This window comes from Pollicipes pollicipes, unplaced genomic scaffold, assembly GCF_011947565.3.
Source record: "Pollicipes pollicipes isolate AB1234 unplaced genomic scaffold, Ppol_2.1 Scaffold_1600;HRSCAF=1878_pilon_pilon_pilon, whole genome shotgun sequence".
NCBI classification, from domain to species: Eukaryota; Metazoa; Arthropoda; class Thecostraca; order Pollicipedomorpha; family Pollicipedidae; genus Pollicipes; species Pollicipes pollicipes.
This window is the reverse complement of record NW_023595962.1, coordinates 12,249,057-12,270,769: the sequence shown is the minus strand read 5'-3', so window position 1 is coordinate 12,270,769 and position 21,713 is coordinate 12,249,057. Positions and strand designations below refer to the sequence as shown.

Sequence of the window (21,713 nt, the reverse complement as noted above, 5' to 3'; positions counted from 1 at the left end):
ATTTCTGATGAGTGAGGTCAGGCATGTGCGCATGTGGTCTTCTGTGCACCCTCCCGTAAGTGTACGTTGAGACGTCGGAGACGTAGCCAGACCGATGTACTCTACGCGTTTCACGTCCCCATCAAACGTTCGAGTCAGTAGACCACATTGACTGCATCAACTTGTCCCTGGTTTTGTTGAGGAATTTTTCATAACTGGGGAAGATGTTTTGTGTCTTTTGCAAATATTATGAATCTTTCGTTTTTTCGTTTATCAGTGGGGGAGGGGGGGGCGGGTAATGTTTGAGGGCAACGTCACGCAATGTTTTCAACGCCTTTTCAATATGTCACAGCATGTTTTTGGTAAAAAACGTGCTTATGTCTTATGTCTCATGGCCGTTCCGAGGCATCATTTTGTTTTTTGTGTTGGCGAGCGTGGTGTTGTGGTGCGTATGTTTTTTTAGATACGCATCGAGTAGACTCCGTGACGTGGCCAAAGTCAGTATTTATGTGCATGCTATTGATGAATATTTCAGGCACCCGATCTAGCCCCCCATCAAACGCACGCCATGAACAACAATTTGTCAACGCCCTGCGGGCATGAGCACAAATAACAAATTTATTATACGCATATGGACAGTCATCACAACTATACATGCATTTACCCCTGTTGGTGGCTGTTCTGTTAACACCTGTGAGAAACGTGTCACCCAATGCGTCGAACATCAAATGATCAGAAAGTCTAGAAATCGAATTTTGTTGTTGACACTACGTTCTACAGTGAAATCACACTATGGTCTATAGTAAAATTCAAGCCATTTCATCAAGCCAAGCCATCAAGCCAACACCGCTGTTTGAGCTTTTTGCACGCAGAGACTGGAACGGATCTGATCCGCTGCTAGTTGATTGATTTGCTGACTGATTCATTGCTGCTAACGCCCATAAATACCGATGCATGATGACAATGACAATTGTCAACTATCATTTTTCATACGAATTTTGTCAATTATCATATGTCATAGGAACTTTTGTCACTGACGACAAATGACAGACAGCACAACATGACAGCACCACGAGGTTCTTACTCGGTAACTATCCCAAGAAGACAAACCCCCGGCGGTCCGGGTTACAGTTCTCCAGATAGTTAACCGGGTTCTGTCCTCGGTTAGATATCGCACGCCCAGCGCTTGAAGTGCGACTTTAGGCCAAATGTTGCGACGTGACCTTTAGGCGTTCCAAACTTAATCCATTAGAGTGTGCGGGGGGTAAATATAAAGCCATGCTACCAGAGTTATGGCTCTCCAGCAGTCACCCCATACGCAATTCGTTGGCTGCTGACCCGTTCCCATTTGACCTCAAACCGAGACATATAACCTGCCGGGCTGATTTGGCAAGCCCGGGGCGCATACAGGCTGGGCTGACCTTCGCTTGGTTCGATGCTGGTTGACAGATCTTGAGCAAGGGGAAGCAGCAGGCGCTGAAGCCCAAGCTGGGGTGCCAAAGCATGCCACAAAACATCTTCATCCCTGCCACCAAAGTGGTCAACTATTGAAACACCGTCACCTTATCCTGAGGGCCAACGGCGATATTTACCAGACCCTAGCCGTCCCTTCCAAGGGGGGCTCCCCCCCCCCCTCCCAATTGGCTACGCCTCTGGTTAGATGTGTAAGAGGTGGCTTTCGGCAAACGCGGGGAGGCAAAGCAAAACGGTGCGAACAAAATGCGACGACACGAGTCGGGCCTTTTGATATTGCGTCACAAGTGCGGTTTGTACACAGAGAACGCGCCAAATAGCAGCTGTGCGTTACATCAGCGTGACCGAAGTCGGATCAGCTGTCGTTTACCACGCGCCCGCCTGATGGGAAGAGGGGGAGCGGGGGGGGGGGGGGCATAACTGCGGCCGAAATGAAAGACCACGAAGCTACCGCGCTACATGAAGAGGGATGCGGTAGACTAACCGTTTCAATGCCTGGCGGCCAGCTGTTCGTGGACCGTGCCGGTGACGTCACTATGTAAAGCATGAAGTTACACGCAGTCGGTCCGTGTGAGACGACAGAACACCACAGCCTTTGGCGGGAAGCGGACTGGGAACGCGGCTGGTCGGAACAATGGGATTAGTTTCACCGACACAGCCCGCTCGTAACACTGTCTTTCCCTCCGCACTGGCGGACTTCGCGCCCGATTGGAACTGACGGAGAGGCCGGGGGGGGGGGGGGGGGGGGGCGGGGGGAGGAAGGAAGCCGCCCTTCGCTCCAGCTCTGAGCAACAGAGATGAAGAAACCTATCAAACGGCGTCAGACATTTTGTGAAAATTCCAGCAACCTTTTATTTCGTTGTTGGTTCATTTGACGCAGAGGCCAATGCCCTACTTGGTCATCGATAATATCCTTCCAATCTTCGTCCATCGCCCAACAAATTGTCTGTTGAAACAATCCGTAAGCAACTGAGTGGTTTGCTAAGCTGCAACAGTATGTTTAGCCTATAGTAATACATTCCTTGGGTCTAAACAGTTATCAAGCCAGGTTCGTTTCACAGTTAACCTAGGTCATCATAAAAATATCAGTCTGAATGAACCACGTAGTATTCTAGTGTACGTGTAGAACAGTACTCGGATACGCCCTTTAATATCCATTCGATTTCTAATACGAACTCCAACTGTTGAAGAACTAACATTTTCATCGACCTGCAATGATCATGGTTAGTCTGTGTGGGTGCCAGTTTCTCGTCTGTGCACACCCCACATCGCCCAAACCCAAACAAAGTCCCGCGGCTGCGTAGTGAAAACACATGTTGCGTAGCCCACGAAGCTATCCCGGCTTCTTTAAAGGTTTAGAGATCAGTTCTATTTTTTGCAGGTGGCTCCAAAGAACGAGAAGCACAATACATGAAACGCATTCCCACGATCGCGTGAAAAATCGTGCATTTTATGTCGCATAATTTGATGTAACAGAGCAACATAAACTGGCTACCCAGAGATACAATCTCTCACCGCAAAACTTGCCATCACTTGTGCCAGTGATTTTGAAAGTGTCAAATGTGAATATAATGTACGATCACCACCTGTGAACTCCCCAGCTGCATTTCATGTGAAGGCCTGAACAGCCCCAACAAGTGCAATACTACAGAGGGTCAAATTAGCTCTCGAACCTTTGTATAACGACCCACACTGACCGATAAGTGAAAACGACGGCGCGAGGCAAAAATGTATCGGGGCGAAATTCGTCACCGTTTGAGCCCCGGCGACCAGTTTTCCCGAGCAGGCCTCCAAACGCCAGACGCCAGACAAGCTTTCCACCTTGAATGCGGCAGATTTCAACCAATAGTGCCTGTGAGCTATCTGTCAGCCGTAGTGGAGGGGGGGGGGGGGCGGGGAGGCGATCAGAGGGCGGCCCGGGGGGGGGGGGGGGGGCGCCGGCACGGTCCAAGCCGCCCGTCGTGAGACGACGGCAGCGCCAGCGACGTACCTGGGGTGCTGCCGTCCTCGCTCAGCCGCTGAGAGGGTCCCGCCGCCGGCAGCGCTGCAGACAGCGGACGGAGCAGTGTCAGAGCGGTGTCAGAGCAGTGTCAGGACGGAGCGGTGTCAGAGCGGTGTCAGGACGGAGCAGTGTCAGAGCGGTGTCAGGACGGAGCAGTGTCAGAGCGGTGTCAGGACGGAGCAGTGTCAGAGCGGTGTCAGGACGGAGCGATGTCAGGACGGAGCGGTGTCAGAGCGGTGTCGGCGGCCGTATTGGCAGCGAAGCCTGTTAGCGCATGTGTACAGTGATGGAATGACACTAAGCGTTCTTTGAGACTGGTTTCAAGAATTGTCACAGACTAACGCAGCTCCGAATGAAATCGATTCACCACACTTGCAGTGTTGTGAACACTAGCAAATGGACACTTAATACTGCATGAACACTGAATGCAACGCAGGGAATCCCGTGTCTCTTTTACACTATAACCAAGACCACGATGTGTCATCCCCACAAACACGTGTACGGCACAGTCGCACTGCTGGATGTTCTGTAGTCATACCTGATCGGGATAAGACCCCAGGATTTCGCTAATGCACATGCCCGCCGTGTAGAACTGTTCCCAAAGCAGAGCACCCTCGCCAGTACAGACACAAGTCTGTCGCAAGCCCCACTGACGGTGATGTCCGATGACGTCACCATCAGTGAAGTCGGCTGATGGCGTCATCATCCAATGACGTCAGTGCCGCCATCAGTGCTCCCCTCCCGCGACCCGGTCTGCTAGTACGGATTGCCTACCAAGTGTGCAGAAATAGAATTACGTGCGAGAGGATCCTGAACAGAAAATAAATGCACCACCGAGAGCCATTCTCCAGCTCATCACATTTTACGCCCAGGCTGCCACCTGCGCAGCTTGAACCCCTTTGCGGAAATGGAAAAGCTGAATCGGTTCGGTTCACTGACATGGCAACTGGAGTTGAGGTGACTACGTTGCCGTCTTTTTTCTCTTTTTTCCTATGCCCCAAATGCGCAAGGCATTATCAGTTCAAGTCAACTGCAGTGAGGCGCCTCTTACCCCCCCTACCCCCCCCCCCCCCCCCCAGCCCAATGCGCTTGAATCGATCCGTGTGAAGAGATGGCCAGATTCTATTCAAATCTGCTGAAAAAAAGCATACACCTCCTCAATTACGCACAACAAACCGGGCCTTCCATCTGACTGAAATGACTGATTACTGCTCATGATTATAAAGAGTACGCCGAATACCAAAGCCCACACGCATCCTACATGACTATTTAACGCGCTAACATAGTGCCAGCCATGAAAAGGTCCGTCCTACAAAAGATTGCAATCGCGTGTAAAGTTATCACGATTGAGGTTTTAGGCTTATTTACCGCCCGGCTGCAGAGTGTCTTATCCCCCTCCCGCCCAGTTTCCGTTCATCTATGCCCTCCAACCCTTGTCCCCTACATGTGCCCAACCCAGAACAGCTTGCAACGACTAAGGATATTGTCGCACAGAATGCTGGCTCGGGACGTTGACTGGAATACTTCAAGCAATTTAAGAGTGTCCCCGACAGTGACTGGTAACTGTGTCCTTGATCGTAACCGTGTCCTTGATCGCAATTGTGTCCTTGATCGTAACTGTGTCCTTGATCGTAACTGTGTCCTTCACCGTAACATTGACCGCAATCATGTCCTTGACTAAGACCGTGACTGTGTCCTTAAGGGTGTCAGTGTCCCTGGCCGTGTTCGCGTTCGTGTCCGTGTCCGTGTCCGTGTCCGTGTCCGTGTCCGTGTCCGTGTCCGTGTCCGTGTCCGTGTCCGTGTCCGTGTCCGTGTCAGTATCCGTATCCGTATTCGGATTCGTATCCTTGCCCGCGTCCGTGTCCGTGTCCGTGTCCGTGTCCGTGTCCGTGTCCGTGTCCGTGTTGACGCGGGTGCACTGACCGTCGGCAGGCGGCCGCTCCGGCAGGCCGTAGCCGCCCTCGAACTCGGCCACGTAGCCGAGCGTAGCGTCCAGGCTGGCGTCCGCCGTCGCCAGTTCCTCCGGCTCCAGTTTCAGCGGGGGGCGGCTCCTGCTCCTGCTCCCGCTCCTGCAGCAGCGGCTGCTGGTGCTGACGCTGCTGCTGTTGCTGCTGCACGGGCGGCGGCGGTGGCGGTGGTGGCGGAGGTGGCGGTGGCGGCGGCGGCGGTGGCGGCGGCGCCCGCGCGCCGGCCGGGCTCGCCGCAGGCTCCGACCCCGACAGGACGGCGACGCTTGGCCGCCTGTGGGGAGCCCGTCGCGCCTGACCGCATCCTGAACAGCGGCGGCGACGCGGACGACACCGGCGGACGCGGCGGTGGTGGGTGGCGTCGGCGGCGGCTGCCGGACAACGGAGCCGGTCAGCGGTCAGCAAGAGCTCGCGTCAGGTGCGCGCGAGCTCGCGTCAGGTGCACTTGAGCTTGCGTCAGGTGCGCACGAGCTCGCGTCAGGTGCACTTGAGCTTGCGCCAGGTGCGCACGAGCTCGCGTCAGGTGCACTTGAGCTCGAAGGTGCCACGAGCTCGCGTCAGGTGCGCACGAGCTCGCGTCAGCGCACGAGCTCGCGTCAGGTGCACTTGAGCTCGAGTCAGATGCGCACGAGCTCGCGTCAGATGCGCACGAGCTCGCGTCAGGTGCACTCGAGCTCGCGTCAGGTGCACTTGAGCTTGCGTCAGGTGCGCACGCGCTCGCGTCAGGTGCGTACAACGCGCCGACGGCAGCGTCACCGACCGGGTCCGCCCCGGCGGCAGAGACCGTGTTGCGGCCCGAACAGGCGGCACATGTCCCGCGCCAGTCCCCGCGCACCCGCAGCCAAATCGATTCGCCTGCTCTAGGCTTGAGGTTGGCGAAGCAGTCCCCGCAATAAATCCCGCCTGGCGTCGTCCCACCAGCGCGTCGACAATCGTCAACATTGGCGTCAAAACCAGCGCCGTGTCGAGCTCGGTCGCCTGGGGCGTGCGTGGTGCACTAACACCCGCACGTGAGGGGGGTTGCTGGGGGAGGGGGGGGGGGGGGGGCGCCCACCTTCTCGTCGTCGCCGCTCAGGCCCCTGATCTGCAGCATCTCCGCCGTCTTGATGAAGCTGGCCAGCTGGCTCTGCGCCACGTTGACGCTGCCCTTGTACATGAACTCGATGATGGCCCGTAGGTCGGCAGGAGATGTGTCCTTCAGGAATAGCAGCATGTGCTGACACGGGTTGTTCTGGAACAGAAGATCGCACGCAGGTGTTCATGATCTCACTATCGTGGCTACTGTGTGACATTGATTCAGCCTTGATTGACGGACGAATCAACACATGCCATCAATGAATAAATCAATATATGCCATCAATGAATGAATCAATACATGCTATCAATGAATGAATCGATGCATGCTATCGATGATTCCTTGATGAAGATCACCATTTGATCATTACACCACCCATTGAAAGTTGGTTTATGTTTCAGTATGCCCTTGTCGCCATGTGGCTGTTACGCACATAAATACATCTTCCTTTCTCACACCACTGATGTCAGCTGTACAGCGAGTCCGTGATATCTGGCCATATCACGACCAGCAGCAGAGGGTGGTTTGCTATTTCTTTGTGGATGCCTAAGCATCCACAAGCAGAAGCGGACCCCCCCCCCCCCCCCCCTCCACAGTGTATTCTATGGACACCGACAACGAAAAAACAAATTAAATGGCCTGTAAGTTGCCATTGGTGTTTTCATACAAGCTTCCGTCTTAACAGGATCATTTCACAAAACAGTTTCATTAAAGAACTTTCGATAAAAAAGTGAAGCAGAGTCCTGATTTATCTCAATTCTTCAAACGTTTTATATTTTCCCCGTGCCGCAATAAGTCTACATTTTCGGCGGTAACACAAGCAACATGGCGGGTGAGGACCATGTGGTACTGCTTCATGCTGGCATAAATTGGCGACCGAAGACAAGGCGCAAAAGTGTCACCCCTTTCAGATCTTCGGTATCCATTGAAACCGTAAACCTGTTCCTGAATCACTCTCGGAGTAATCCCTGTTGCGGATTCTGGCCCGGCACACAGCTCGGCCAATCACGTGACACCCACGTGCCTTCAAAATTAGCATGGTAGGAAATGGAATCGGTGGATTCTTGCGCACACATTTTGATAGCAGTGACACGACGCGTTTCAACCTTTGTGGGGACAATTTTAAGCTCAATCCAAAGCTAATCGATTGGTGTTTAAACTTTTGGACCGATTCCCGTTCAATCCATGCATTAGTCCTAGATCAATGAACTTGTTCCATTCCTTAGAGCTTTACCGCGCGATTCCAGACAAGTACATTCATGACAATGTTAGGGAATGCTGTGGCACTCGCGAGCCTCGCGAACACAACACAAGGTTTGTTTCATAGATGATAATTGTTCGGAAATTGATAAGGCTGTGGCACTCGTGGGCCTCGCGAACACAACACAAGGTTTGTTTCATAGATGATAATTGTTCGGAAATTGATAAGGCTGTGGCACTTGCGAGCCTCGCGAACACAACACAAGGTTTGTTTCATAGATGATAATTGTTTGGAAGTTGATAAGCTAAGTCCAGTCCGTCTTCCATCCCATCGTAGCGTCCAGTGGGGTTCAGGTTATGTTGTGGGGAAATTACTCATGCGATAAGGGAGCCTGCAGTAATTTTCAAGCACGCACTCCCGTTACTGGCAACTTCCAGAGGTCGGACATCCCGCTACAACACGCCATGACGTTCGCTAACTGACCTCAGCTTCTGGATGATGTTTGGGGGGCTGCTGAGGCCGCTTCTCCCGCAATCGATCACCACCTCATCACACCATCTCATCAGTCTCTTCAGTCCCGCTACCACCACACTGGTGGCGACGTATTCACCTTGAGCAGGTCGCGGAAGTAGGGGCTGCAGGCTGAGAGTACCAGGCGGTGCGCGCGCACCTGCTGGCCCTCGCAGCAGAGCGTGATGTCCACCAGCTCCTGGCCCAGCCGCAGCTGGTCAAACAGGGATGTCACGCTGCCCTGGAAGCCATCCCACTTGAGGCAGAACTTCTGGCCGTCCATCTCCGGCCACTGCAAACACGGTAGCCCGCTGATGTCAGAATTTATGCACCCAAGGCAACACCCAATGTGGCACCCAAGGCACTCAAGGCTTTAAAATGCCTAAGGTGCAAACACAAGTTTTAAGTGCATTTGCAAGGAACATGATTCACATGGATAAGACAGTAGTAACATCTTTATTCCTCAGCAAAAAACCAGACCCAATATCTCCATTGGGTCTGGACTGGTCTCATTGGGTCTGCTGTTTCTTCTCCAAGGAATAAGGCTATTACATATGACTACTGTGCATTATGGGGCGCCAATAAGGTAGTGATTAATGTGTCCATGTTAACCTGTACGCATCTGGGAAACCAGAGGTACTGCATTTGATTTCTGGTTATGCCTGCTCTTCCTCTCAGGGTGTGAGGCAGGATGCAGGTGACACCATATAGCCTCAGCAATTGGGTGTTTTGTAAAGCCCCAATGACATTGACAACAATCAGCACACGCTTTGTCCCAGACATAGCCCTTACAACAGCAACACCATTTCTGAATGGTTTATACCATATCATTTGATAGAATGGTGGCCTGTTTTCCACTTAAGCTACCAGCCTTTGTCTGGCAGTGGACAGTGTATACTGGCAACTTCACACAGCATGTGATTTAAGTGATGCACTGTCCACCAGTGAACTTACCGCCATTCATGTACAGTGGCATGTGGCTAGTCATCACACATGACAATAATCAGCTTCCAGAATATCAGGACATACTGGTTAAGCAATGTCATCGTACAAACATTGGTCATATTATTAAAACTTGATGGTTCAACCAATGCTCATTGGGAACATATCAGCTAGATTGCCCTTTGAAGCCTGAGTCATCCTATCTTTAAGAAGTGACAAATTGTTTATATCCCATACAGATGCTGGAACTACTTACTACCACTCCTGACCTGTTAGAGGCTTGCTGCCTGGTTCTATCTGGGAGATGCTGTTGGAATTTCATCATCCTGAGTTGCTCACACATAACGGATGCTGGATTCCCCCCATGCAAAGCTACAGGCTAATGTTTGTGGAAAACCAGCCCTGCCCACCCCTGCTTAACTGTGCATAGAATGTTTTGTCCTTCATGACTGAACACAACTGTACTATGCAGCTTGGACGTGGATGCACGGTACACTTTGTCTCATACCATGCATGCGTGTTCTTAATACAATATGTTTCAGCTTGCAATGGCATAATATGGTACTCCTACACTACCCTAGCTAGCCCATTTTGGCAGACAATAACTGACCTAGGTTGTCGCCTTCAAAGTGATCCTACAACACATATTGTACTTGGGCATAGTACTGAAATGTCATATGCATTTTCAAAGGTTGTCAATTATTTCGAGCTTGAATTGCATACAACTGGCATAAGTGGACATCCTACACTTGCATCAGTGAACCCATTGCATTAATTCATGCGATTCGCCTTATTATGTCACCAAAACATATTTGGCTCAGTTTTGCCACCGACAAACTACGCTGATGGAATGCCACCCACCCCTTGCTGTGTCCCACCCCGTAAAGGCTCAGCCCACATCAGCTATGTAGGCTGTGTCACAGCTGTTAAAGCCACTTACTATGCAGGTATTTACCACGTTGCTAACAACTTCTGGATAGCCCCAGCCCCGGCGCCCGCACTGGTCCCGACCTCTGTGCTCCAATGCCTGCCCCAACGCGTCTCCAACTCACCTGTGCATTCATTTCAAATCCGCGTTAGACCTGACGCAGCCGATACATTTATGGTGCAATCGCGCAAGGAACTAAAAAACCAACAAAATGTGCTGACTATCCTACATTCCGCGCTTATGCGACCGATCGACACCAATCTTGTGGCATTTGATGACGCTTGGTTGATAGCCAGTCCTCTCCAGTACATGTGACCTTGGATTGGGTCAAAGGTCACTGTGCGAGTGGTACCCGGTAATACGGGCCGCTGCTGACCCTAGTCATGTGAACGCCGCCCGCCGGCTGTTGGCCCGGCGGGTGGGCCGCGTTCCCCTTTGTGAAACGCCGCCCACAGATTGCAACTTATAACGCCAGAGGTGAAGGCGTCACAACCATTCCCGCGGTTGGAGGATAGTCGCTTGTGTGTGACGTAGGCACTTACGACGTCATAAGTAGCGACTGAGGTAGGCTGACCTTTGCCAACGGGCAACGCGGCCTTGCGGTCGTCGGAGAGCCAGCCAGAAATTCCATGCTTGACGTGCGGCTGGACCCAGACTCTCTTGCCTTCTGGCTGAGCCCACTGGCTTTAACTTTGAGCCTTCGATTGACACACAGCGCAGCACACACAGTACAAGACATTTTCCCCCATGTGCACACGGTGTATAATTAGGCCGCACGGCCATCAGCTTCACAGCCCGTGATCTATATATCCATATGTCCATAGGTGACTATAGATCACCGCATGGTGTTGTCATTGGGGCTTTACGACGCACTCAGCTGCTGAGGACATATGGCGCCGCCTGCCTCTCAACCCGGCAGGAAGGGCGGGCACCGCCGGAAAAGGAACCACGTACGCCTGGTTTCCCAGTCGCGCAGTGGCTAGCGCAGGCGCGTCAACCACAACGCTACCGGCACCCTCATCACCACATGGTGCGTCCAGCACTTCTGCATCGGGTCACTTTCGTGTTGCGCCGCGGCGTGACGACGCCGAGTGACGCAGAGTTTGCACCGAAGGCCGGCGTACTGGTGGAAGTGCAGCTGGCAAATGAAACCTGTGGCTCGGTAAGACGGCCCAGCTAGCTCGGCCAAACGTCGCTACAGGCCGCAGCGACGCACTTCACGCGTGGACTGTCGGACGGGAGGACTTCTACCTACTCACCGGTGTTGGCAACTTGGAGCAAGGGACCCAAACGGCCTTCGTCCGATCGTGACTGACTAACGACACGAACCGGTTCGAGCCGGTTCGAATGGACGAACCAAGTCGTCTGAGATCTGCCGCGATAAGACGCGGAGCGACAGGACATGACTGCCGTGCTTCAACACCCGGAGGCCTGCGCCTTGGGCAGATGAACGAAGTCCTTGATAGGAAGCGCTTTAACGGTAGAGTTCAGGGCGACTGAAACACCTTCGATGATTTTCTCATCCATCTTCGTGACTTATCTCGACCTGAGTTCCGCAGAGACTGTCCCAAAACAAACGTGATTTATTCCCCTCGCAAGCGCTAGCGTACAAAGATATTGACTGAACAGGTATGACCGTCTTTTTGCACTGATCTCGGGCTAGTAGCGATCTCTTGACCGTGCCCCTTTTTTCGCACCGTTCATATTTAGCCATTGAAAGATGAACACAGCGGAAGATAACCTCAGTGAGCTACGCGCAGTTGAAAATCCAAGGCATTGTCACGCCCTTGTGATAATGTTTATGAACGTAAACATTGCAACGCGCGTTGATTTCCAACTAAAATTATGTTCCCGACCCCAAAGAACTCTCTCTAATGAGGAAACAAGCATCCAGCATCAGCAGCTGCCCGACATTACCCGCATTTCCCGTACTTGGCGCACGTGATTCGTCAGTCAGGGTGGCCTGTAATGCATCTGTTCCTCCGCGGATACGCGCTCACGCACCAAGCAAGCTGAGCCTCCGCGGAGCATTCGGGAGCCTCGGCTCGCCACGGTGGCTGGGGAGCTGATAGTGACCCATAGTTCAAAAGCCACAGCCTCTGGTCCGTGCTCAGCCGTTGGGGCCTCCATCACGCGTCCACCTCCCATTCACGTTCCATCCACACCTCCACGTTCTATCCACTTCCCACCCACGCCTCCACCTCCCATCCACCTCGCACCCACGCCTCCACCTCCCATCCACCACCCCATGCACGTCCCATACAACTCCCATCCACTTCCCATCCACCTCCCATCCACTTCCCACCGACGCCTTCACCTCCCATCTACCTCCCACCCACGCGTCCACCTCCCATCCACCACCCCATGCACGTCCCATACAACTCCCATCCACTTCCCATCCACCTCCCATCCAGCTTCCATTCACGCCGCTCTATCCGGCGTCCAACGGTCATGCCGAGGCCGCTGCAACGTCCATTGAATCCTTGGTTGCAAAGATCAGCGTCAAAGACGATCCGGATTACAGACATTTCGATGTCAGAAGATATCCGGATTACAGACAGATGGACGTCAGAAGATATCCGGATTACAGACAGTTCAGCGTCGGAGGAGATCTGTATGACAGACAGTTCAGCGTCGGAGGAGGTCCGGATGACAGACAGTTCAGCGTCAGAGGAGGTCCGGATGACAGACAGATCAGCGTCAGAGGAGGTCCGGATGACAGACAGTTCAGCGTCGGAGGAGGTCCGGATGACAGACAGATCAGCGTCAGAGGAGGTCCGGATGACAGGCAGGTCAGCGTCAGAGGAGGTCCGGATGACAGACAGTTCAGCGTCAGAGGAGGTCCGGATGACAGACAGATCAGCGTCGGAAGAGGTCCGGATGACAGCCAGATCAGCGTTGGAGGAGGTCCGGATGACAGACAGATCAGCGTCAGAGGAGGTCCGGATGACAGGCAGGTCAGCGTCAGAGGAGGTCCGGATGACAGACAGTTCAGCGTCGGAGGAGGTCCGGATGACAGACAGTTCAGCGTCAGAGGAGGTCCGGATGACAGACAGTTCAGCGTCGGAGGAGGTCCGGATGACAGGCAGGTCAGCGTCAGAGGAGGTCCGGATGACAGACAGTTCAGCGTCGGAGGAGGTCCGGATGACAGACAGATCAGCGTCAGAGGAGGTCCGGATGACAGACAGATCAGCGTCAGAGGAGGTCCGGATGACAGACAGATCAGCGTCAGAGGAGGTCCGGATGACAGGCAGGTCAGCGTCAGAGGAGGTCCGGATGACAGGCAGGTCAGCGTCGGAGGAGGTCCGGATGACAGACAGATCAGCGTCGGAGGAGGTCCGGATGACAGGCAGGTCAGCGTCAGAGGAGGTCCGGATGACAGGCAGGTCAGCGTCAGAGGAGGTCCGGATGACAGGCAGGTCAGCGTCAGAGGAGGTCCGGATGACAGGCAGGTCAGCGTCAGAGGAGGTCCGGATGACAGGCAGGTCAGCGTCAGAGGGGTCCGATGACAGGCAGGTCAGCGTCAGAGGGGTCCGGATGACAGGCAGGTCAGCGTCAGAGGAGGTCCGGATCACAGTCAGGTCAGCGTCAGAGGAGTCCGGATGACAGGCAGGTCAGCGTCAGAGGAGGTCCGGATGACAGACAGATCAGCGTCAGAGGAGGTCCGGATGACAGACAGATCAGCGTCAGAGGAGGTCCGGATGACAGGCAGGTCAGCGTCAGAGGAGGTCCGGATGACAGGCAGGTCAGCGTCAGAGGAGGTCCGGATGACAGGCAGGTCAGCGTCAGAGGAGGTCCGGATGACAGGCAGGTCAGCGTCAGAGGAGGTCCGGATGACAGGCAGGTCAGCGTCAAGGAGGTCCGGATGACAGATCGCACGGGGCTCCGAGCTCCGAAACATCCATAGAGAAGACGGGCGCTCCTCTCACAAACGCAGCGCTCTGGCCCAGACTGTATATTGGGTCAAGCGGTTACCGGGCATTGACACGGGGCACGAGGCTATAAACACACCGGCCTCGTGCACAGCGGCCGGGCAGCGCAGCACCGGCATTGTGCACCGCAACACAATATGGACCGTTGCTGGAACCGTGGTGTCCGGACAGGCTTTGTGAAGCTGTGTCCCTGTCCGCAGAAGGATATTCGGAAGACACTTGCAACTTCCTGCTCAAGACTGCAAGCCACCGCTCGACAAATACAATGCATCAACAGCAGCACTACAATCACACGCAATACCGTAGTCACCACTGAAAATTACACCCTCCACTCGGATACAGTGCCCATCCTACCACCGCTGAAACAGCATCAGCATTATCGCCGGCACAGAGCGTCACCACGACTGTCGCGCGAAGCTCCCAAGGGAACCCAGAAACGCCCAAACCCAAGGGTTGAAGGGAAGCTGAGAACCTTTCGCGGCCTTTGGCAGCCTCTGCCCAGAGCGGCCATTATTTCAGCCTTGTCCGTCCTATATCCTTGACTGGGAACGCGTCACTATTCATGCTTCCTATTTGCGACATTGCTAACATGCATTGACCAATCTTGAATACATATCGAAAAGCACTCAGTGGTCTCGAAAGAACTATGGAACCAACCAGCACACACAGCAGTGTCCACGCTACGCACCAGCTAGCGAAGAGACTTTCGGGCCCGACGGTGATTCGTTTCATCGCCCCTTCGCATGCCTACCGACCCATGGCCTCGCCCTCCGGTCCGCACCTCGACGCCCGCCGAGCGCTGGTTCCACACCTCGCAGAGCCAGAGACAGCAACCGGTGAGAGCTATGTGCAGCGCCAGCCAGACGAGGAGGTTTGCCACCGCCGCCCGCTGGAAGAACTCGCGGTCGTGCTTGACGCAGACGAGCACCTCGGTAAGCAAGACCCAGATGCTGACACAGACCTGGAGGCCGAGTCGCTCGCAACGCCGGTCCGTCACGTACAGATGAACTTGGCTGGCGGCAGAATGAGCACAGTCAAGATCCGTGGCGTGCCACAGATGCGGCGAGGACTAATGGCGTGCCACGGACACGGTGAGGACCCGTGGCGGGCCTCGGATGCGGTGAAGAACAGTGGCGTGCCACGGACACGGTGAGGACCCGTGGCGGGCCTCGGATGCGGTGAAGAACAGTGGCGTGCCACGGACACGGTGAGGACCCGTGGCGGGCCTCGGATGCGGTGAAGAACAGTGGCGTGCCACGGACACGGTGAGGACCAATGACGTGCCACGAACACGGTGAGGGCCCGAGGCGTTCCACGGACACAATGAGGACCGATGGCGAGCCACGGACACATTAACGGCCACTATGGCGTGTCACGGACACAGTAAGGGCCGATGGCATGCCACGAACACGGCGAAAATCAATGGCGTACCACGGACATGGTCGGGACCAGTAGCGCATTACGGACACAGTGAGAACCAATGGCTCCCGTGGAATAATGCAGGCGATGAAGCGGTACCATGCGGGGTGCGGTTCAGGGTCGCTTCCCCACTCTCGAGGCAACTAGGCGGTATAGGGGATCATGTGGGCGCGTCTTCGCCTGTGATGTAGCCCACGTCACCCAACCCACGCACTGGTGGGTTGTGGAAGGCGCACAGCGACCGCGAGTAAGACGTGCGCAGTGGCAGAGCGTGAGTGATCGCAAGATCCCCTGATCATCGCTCTCCGTAGGTGTAAGAAAGTTACCACGTCGGCAAAGTTCCACTGTCTGAAGTCATCTGGCAACGGAGACGCCGCACGCACTCCCACCTGATGGTCGGTGCAGCTGTAGCCATCCAGCAACAGAGACGGCCGGGGTGAAAGAGACTGCCGATCGGCAGCTGCAGCACGTGCTTCAAGAGGAACGCGTTGAGATCGACCATCGACGAGGAGACGACCATCACGGAGACATACAGCACGCGCATGTACCGGCTGTTGACGTCCATCCAGTGCGCGTGGACCCCCGAACTGGGCGTGGGGCTCCGGCTCTGAGAACACCCTGTCTTGCTGTCCGATGGCGAGGGATCCCTTCACGGCGGGGAAGACAGCGGCTGTGACAAACATGACTGCAGTGGTTCAGGGCGACTTGACCTGTTGGCTATGACACCGAGCAGTTGAAGACGTTATAGGCACTGAAAGTGAAGAACGGACCACGCAAAGACCCTGATTCGTTAGAGATCTCGAGATCGTAGCAACGTTAAGGGCCTAACCACCTGCCTGGAATGCAAGGGTGCACTGTGAGAAATTATTTAAGGCAGGGAACTTTGATCCGTTCAGTAATGAACTGGATGCACCTAAATAAATTGCTTGGAGTGGCCAAGATAAAGCTGTGGGAACAAAAAGTCCGCCAATGAAAGCAAAACACGTGTGCTGGAAACCAAAAACTAGCCCTGAAACACTGAAACTCAGTCGCCAAGCACCTAACGCTTTGACGCTGAGAATCTGGAGAAAATTTACTTCGGTGCGTACCGCCCCTCACGGGGACCCACGGACTCACTTGATGCTCTCCCACTTGTACTCGCGCACCTCCAGCCATCTACACGCCTGCATCCCAATGAAGATGCCGATGCCGTTAGAGATGAGCATGTCGATGACGATGATGTCCCACCAACATTCCGCGAGCATCGGCAACAGATGAATAAACAGCAGCTTGGAACGCAAATCATGGCACCGCATTACCAGAACGATCCGGTGATCTGGCTGAAAGGGAGTGTTACACATTCGTGTGGGGTTCTGAGCTGAAATAGCCATCTTGAAGACCATTCGGTGCATTTCACAGACCTGCCCTCTTTAAGACCCAAATTCCTCTAGTTTATGAGGTACACGCCCGCGAAGACGTGTTGATTGTTTACTGTAGAGTATTTCTAAGGTCACTCAAGAATCCATGACGTCATAACGTCTTTCAAATCATACCATTTTGCTGGCCATGCAATTGTCAAATCCGATACAAAAAAATTGTCAAGTCGTTCACATCTGGTGTTCATGAGCACGATTCCCAGCTATAATGTTTGTCAATTGGTTCTCAGTTTTGTGCAAGATGTGATGATCCAATCAAGCAAGGACGTGTTGAGGGGCATGTTTACCAAATTGGGAAACTGTGTTGTCTATAGCAGTCCTTTTCACTTAAAAGCATGCTAGCAGTTATAAATGAGCTTATTTCATCATATCTGATGTTTGTTTCAATATTTCATACGGTGGAGCATTTCCTTTAAGCTGAAGGCTAGGTCATATACAGATGTTCGAAGACTGACCTCCGTGCGACAGATGGGAAGCATTAAATGTTATCGAACATCGTTCCGCTCATGTTTACTGGGTTCTGCTGGCGTCAGGTATATTCCATATCTATGCTCGTGAGTAGTTTGCCTGAAACGCCTCCAACAAAACTATTCCAGGGACCTTTTGGTGGACGTTTTTCCTTTTTCCTGGACCTAGACTTTTGCAAAACATGCATTGAATGACGCTCAACAAGATCTCTCAACATACATGCACACCTGGCAAACCGGATGTGAAATCGGGAGGATCGTAAAGCCTGAAGCATTGCTCGACCCGCAGGATGAAACTCTCACAGCCTGCATGTCCACAACGGCGAAGTTTCCCCTTTACTTGGGCAGCCGACCAGCTTCCACTTCACCCACCTCTGTGACTTCCCACATGACGGACATGGTCCAGACCACGCCGTAATGCCGCACCACTGTCGCCTTCAGAGACCAACCGAGCAGATGCGACACCACATAGATGTCCATATTGCTCCAGATGTTGTCCAGTGTTACCGGGTAGCAGTCTTCGCTCCATGTGCCCTGTGTGCGGGAGATGGGTGAGTTTTGTATTCGGGTGAACAACTGAAATACTGTGACTTTTTGCCCGCAGTTTGTGTGAATAGAATATCACCAGGTTATAAACCGCTGCTAGAAAGTCCCCAAAATTGATGATAGCGGTGCCCTGTTCGTTAATATCAAGTAGTTACGCATACCTTGCGCCAACATATCGCAGCGTGTAGGGACAGTGTGATGGAAATCTTTGATTTTTGGTGGATTGCCTGCAAGCATGGTGAGAACTAGATAGAGCAGATACACAACATGCTGCATGTGACGAGTGAAGTGTAAGAGACCAGCACGTGATCGAGGTAGCAGTTCACGTGGTTACACTGGAGCAGAAAAGAACGGGCTTCTATCCCGTAAGAGTAATAAGATCGGTGGCGATGATTCCATTAGGACGCTTAAGACACCGGCCGGTGGAGGCTCAAAGCCCGCTTCAGCATCCTAGCCTTTCATAAAAGTTTCCATATCGCGTCACGCCATTTTAGCTGCATTACACTTTGATTTCTCCCACTCAAAGTGTACGCTGGCAAGGTACCGGAAGCCTGAATGCTAAGGGAGGTGTTCTCAACATTGGGTGTGTGTATTTCACACAAGGGCGAACTCGAAAGTCTCAGAGGGGGGATTGCAATGCAGCCAAGTAATGTCTCGGTCAAAAGCTATCCTTATCTTGCGAGGAGAAAGATAACAGTCCCAACACTCCCAACAGATAGGCGTTGACAAGAGGACGGTGCTGCCACCGCAATGCCCTGCGCCTGACGCGTGCACTGAGCCGAACGTATTGCTGCATTACCAGACGCAGAGCCAGTGTGTCCACTGACGTGGAGTGTTCATGCACCCGCGAGATGCCGAGAGTGACGTTTTGTGATTAGATTTATGTTGCCTTAACACGCGCCCGGATAATGGGGTTAATACAGCCGTGCCAAGCCTTGCACAGCTGTCGGCAATTGAATAACGGCTCTTTTGGTGTGGTAAAATTAGATATACATTGCAAGGTCGCTGACCTAGCGGAAGGTCAAGGTCAGGTCGTGGCTGTACACGAAGGCAATTTCTAGGGAATCGTTCAATGTGATGCGACAGCGGAGTGTTAGACGAAGCCATTCAGCCCTGAGATAGGTTCTCAGGAAATTAAACAGCTGAATTTAGTATCTCAGAAACGCAAGTGACCTGGGGTCAGGTATGAATGTCAGACCGAGGTCTGAGCAAACCCTTTTTCTTTACTCGAGAGCTAACTGCGTGAGATACATAGTTTCTGGTGCTTATGGCGACATTAGTAACAACAGGGACCATAACAGACATCTTCCGTGGACCTCTTAAAGATCAGAAAGAACACTGGCCAAAGATGAACCAGTTCAACCTTTTGTATTCAGAAACACACCGCCTAGCGTCATCCTTGACGCTAATTGAAATGTAAAAATAAAAACAATTTCGTGGGTTTTGGGTCGCCATGCCCTTTTTAAGGAAAAATAAGGTCACTGACCTTAGACGAACACTAGTGGCCTTTGGTTAGAACAGGCATCTAAGTGCAAGGTAGTTGCACGAGAGGGTCCGGGGCACGTTGGACACCAATCTCGACTTTGACCATGTTTGACCTCATTCGACCCGAAGATCATGGCCTAGAGTCTCGCGTTTTGCCACACGTGAGTTCATATACAGGCTAACCTGCCCCATGAGATTGGTATTTCTAGGTCTCTTAGTTTCTGAGATCTCAGGTCAAATTGACCCCCACCCGAGTGAAGGGTGTTCAACCGGATTCCTGAGCGTGTGTTAATGCATTTAGCGTTTGGCTCTTTTAAACCGGCATTTGGATTTTCTGGACAATTTACGCGGTCATTTTTAGTTCTTTGGTTTGTTACAACGTTTGATAAGTTTGGTTCGTTGCAACACAATGACGTCGGATGTTATAACACGCACGAGATCAAAAGAAGATCCTCTTATTGCTCTAATTTGAAACAAAAGAAGGTGTCAATACGAAATTGCACTGACCTAGATGAGTGAAAACAAATTCCAAATACGAGGTATTAACGCATCGAGACCGCATTAACGTTCGAGACGTCCGGTAAGACGAGTCATCAACTTTGGAAACCAAGGCGAAAGACCCAAAATTTCCGTTTTGAAATGCGACTTTTAATTTCGTCAAAGCTGGAGACATAGTAAAGGTAGGAGGTAGGCGGGTCCAAGTTATCGAGGTACAACAAGGTAGAAAAAGTTCAAAAGTTCAAAAAGTACAAGATACAAAAAAGGTACGAGGTACAAAAAGTTCGTTCGGTGGCCTCCAGGTGACGGTGGGGCAGGCGGAATGACGCTTGCCATGGGCGAGTGCGTCTGCCGTCGTGAAAGAGCGGAGCGTGGCCTGAGAGGAGACGACGGCGGGGACGGTTCCTCGCACGTCGGCGCTTTAATCCTCTCAGTACGTTCCTCCCATTCACAAGCCATCAAGCTGGGGTGAGGCCAGAAATTACGGATTCGGCGTTATATGTCATGCGCGTTTCATATCAGAAAACCCTAGCGACCAGACTTATAGCTTTTTGTGTTGACGCATACCTCTTGCGGTCGCTCGCGCCACCCCACGCAGTCAGTACGATATATATGGAATACGTATGCCTAAACAATGATTTTGAGGACGGTCGGTGCTAAGTAATGTTTGACCCACTGCAGTGAGATTAGGATCACACTGCACTTTTGCATGACTCTGTCGGCATACTTTTCACAAGAAAACTGTGCACGGTAACTGTGTAGAGCATTTGCCTGAACGTAACAGTCAAAAAACCAAAGCCGAAGACACTCGTGTCCACATATGCACTTACCCGACGGTGAACTGCGTACAGATGAGGACATACCTCAATCATGTCGTTATTGAAGTTCTTTGCGTCCGGGAAGAAAAATATGACGATCGCCCTGATCGTTGCGTAGTCCTGGTTGCGAATGAAAAACAAAAATTAGTAACATCTTTTTAATAGCACAAGGGCTTAGTTCTCTTACTCCCCTCGACGGGCTCCGTCCAGAGGAGCAAAAACGCCAAGGATGCAAGTAACGTGTGTGTGTGTGAATTATCGGTTGCACACAGTTCAAGGTGACAGACTTTCCGCAAATGACTTGTCATCTGCTTCGCCAAACGCAATACGAGTCACATGGGCATGCCATGGCGTAGGTCATCAACAGAATGTATGTTCCGCAAAGACATGAAGGCCTTCAGAGAAAATTTGTTGCACATTATGTATTCTCTAGCTTCGGTTCCTGCCAAACCAGCCTAATATCAGGTTTGTCTCGCCTACCTGTGACTTGTTCGTTCCTACTTCCTGCCAAGCAAACTCAATAACTTGATATATTTCACCGCATTTCCTCCAGCCCCTGATGGAATTTTGAACGGGCTCCTGATCCGTTTCATGCGGACACCACAGGGTAAGTTGGATCCTTAAAGACCTTTTCACAATCGGTCTCACCAATTACGGAATGACAGCCTCAATTGCACTGGAGGCTGCATGCATTTCCATGGTAATCCTTAGTCTTGACTTGCCTAAAGATGGACGCGTGACTAGCCTGGGTCCCAGGGGACACGTTACTGATCTAGGCACGTGACAGAGCCCGTGACTATTGACACGTGACTAGCCTAGGACACGTGTCAGAGCACACGGGAACCCAAGGAATCCAGGGAACATTTGTGCCGTACCTGGAACAGGACAAACAGCAGAAGCGCGAGGTAGGCCACGCTACAGCCGAAGACGCATCTCCAGAGTGCCGGATGAGGCCGAATGAAGGGGCCATCGTAAGATCTCAAGCCAGAGTTGACGAAGCAGAACAGCATGACGTAGCACATACCGGTCAAGATGTTGTTCTGCTGGCTGATGCTG

The 21,713-nt window shown here is 52.6% G+C and overlaps 2 protein-coding genes across 2 annotated transcripts; both read right to left on the bottom strand.

Moving 5' to 3' along the window:
• Positions 1-3,356: 3,356 nt before the first annotated feature.
• On the bottom strand, positions 3,357-10,278 carry LOC119103685 (longitudinals lacking protein-like). The gene is made up of 6 exons (XM_037227341.1): positions 10,202-10,278; positions 8,308-8,499; positions 6,476-6,652; positions 5,785-5,792; positions 5,378-5,520; positions 3,357-3,496 (listed from the first exon to the last, which is right to left on the bottom strand). Exons 1-6 carry the CDS (start codon positions 10,211-10,213, stop codon positions 3,357-3,359), a joined length of 672 nt encoding a protein of 223 aa, XP_037083236.1. The 5' UTR covers positions 10,214-10,278.
• A 3,834-nt stretch (positions 10,279-14,112) lies between these two features.
• Positions 14,113-21,713, bottom strand: LOC119093888 (phosphatidylserine synthase 1; the record flags this gene model as incomplete). Its single annotated transcript, XM_037216903.1, is given in 6 exon segments — positions 14,113-15,022; positions 15,818-16,075; positions 16,545-16,696; positions 17,683-17,844; positions 20,703-20,777; positions 21,533-21,713. Coding segments are annotated over 6 exon segments (1,150 nt in total), but the record flags the coding sequence as incomplete, so codon positions are not given.

Excerpts from the sequence above, each read along its gene's own strand:
- LOC119103685 (XM_037227341.1), bottom strand. Across the intron at positions 6,653-8,307 it reads ACTTCCGCGACCTGCTCAAG|AACAACCCGTGTCAGCACAT; the intron begins GTGAATACGTCG and ends CTTCTGTTCCAG. Across the intron at positions 3,497-5,377 it reads GGAGCGGCCGCCTGCCGACG|CGCTGCCGGCGGCGGGACCC; the intron begins GTCAGTGCACCC and ends CGCTGTCTGCAG.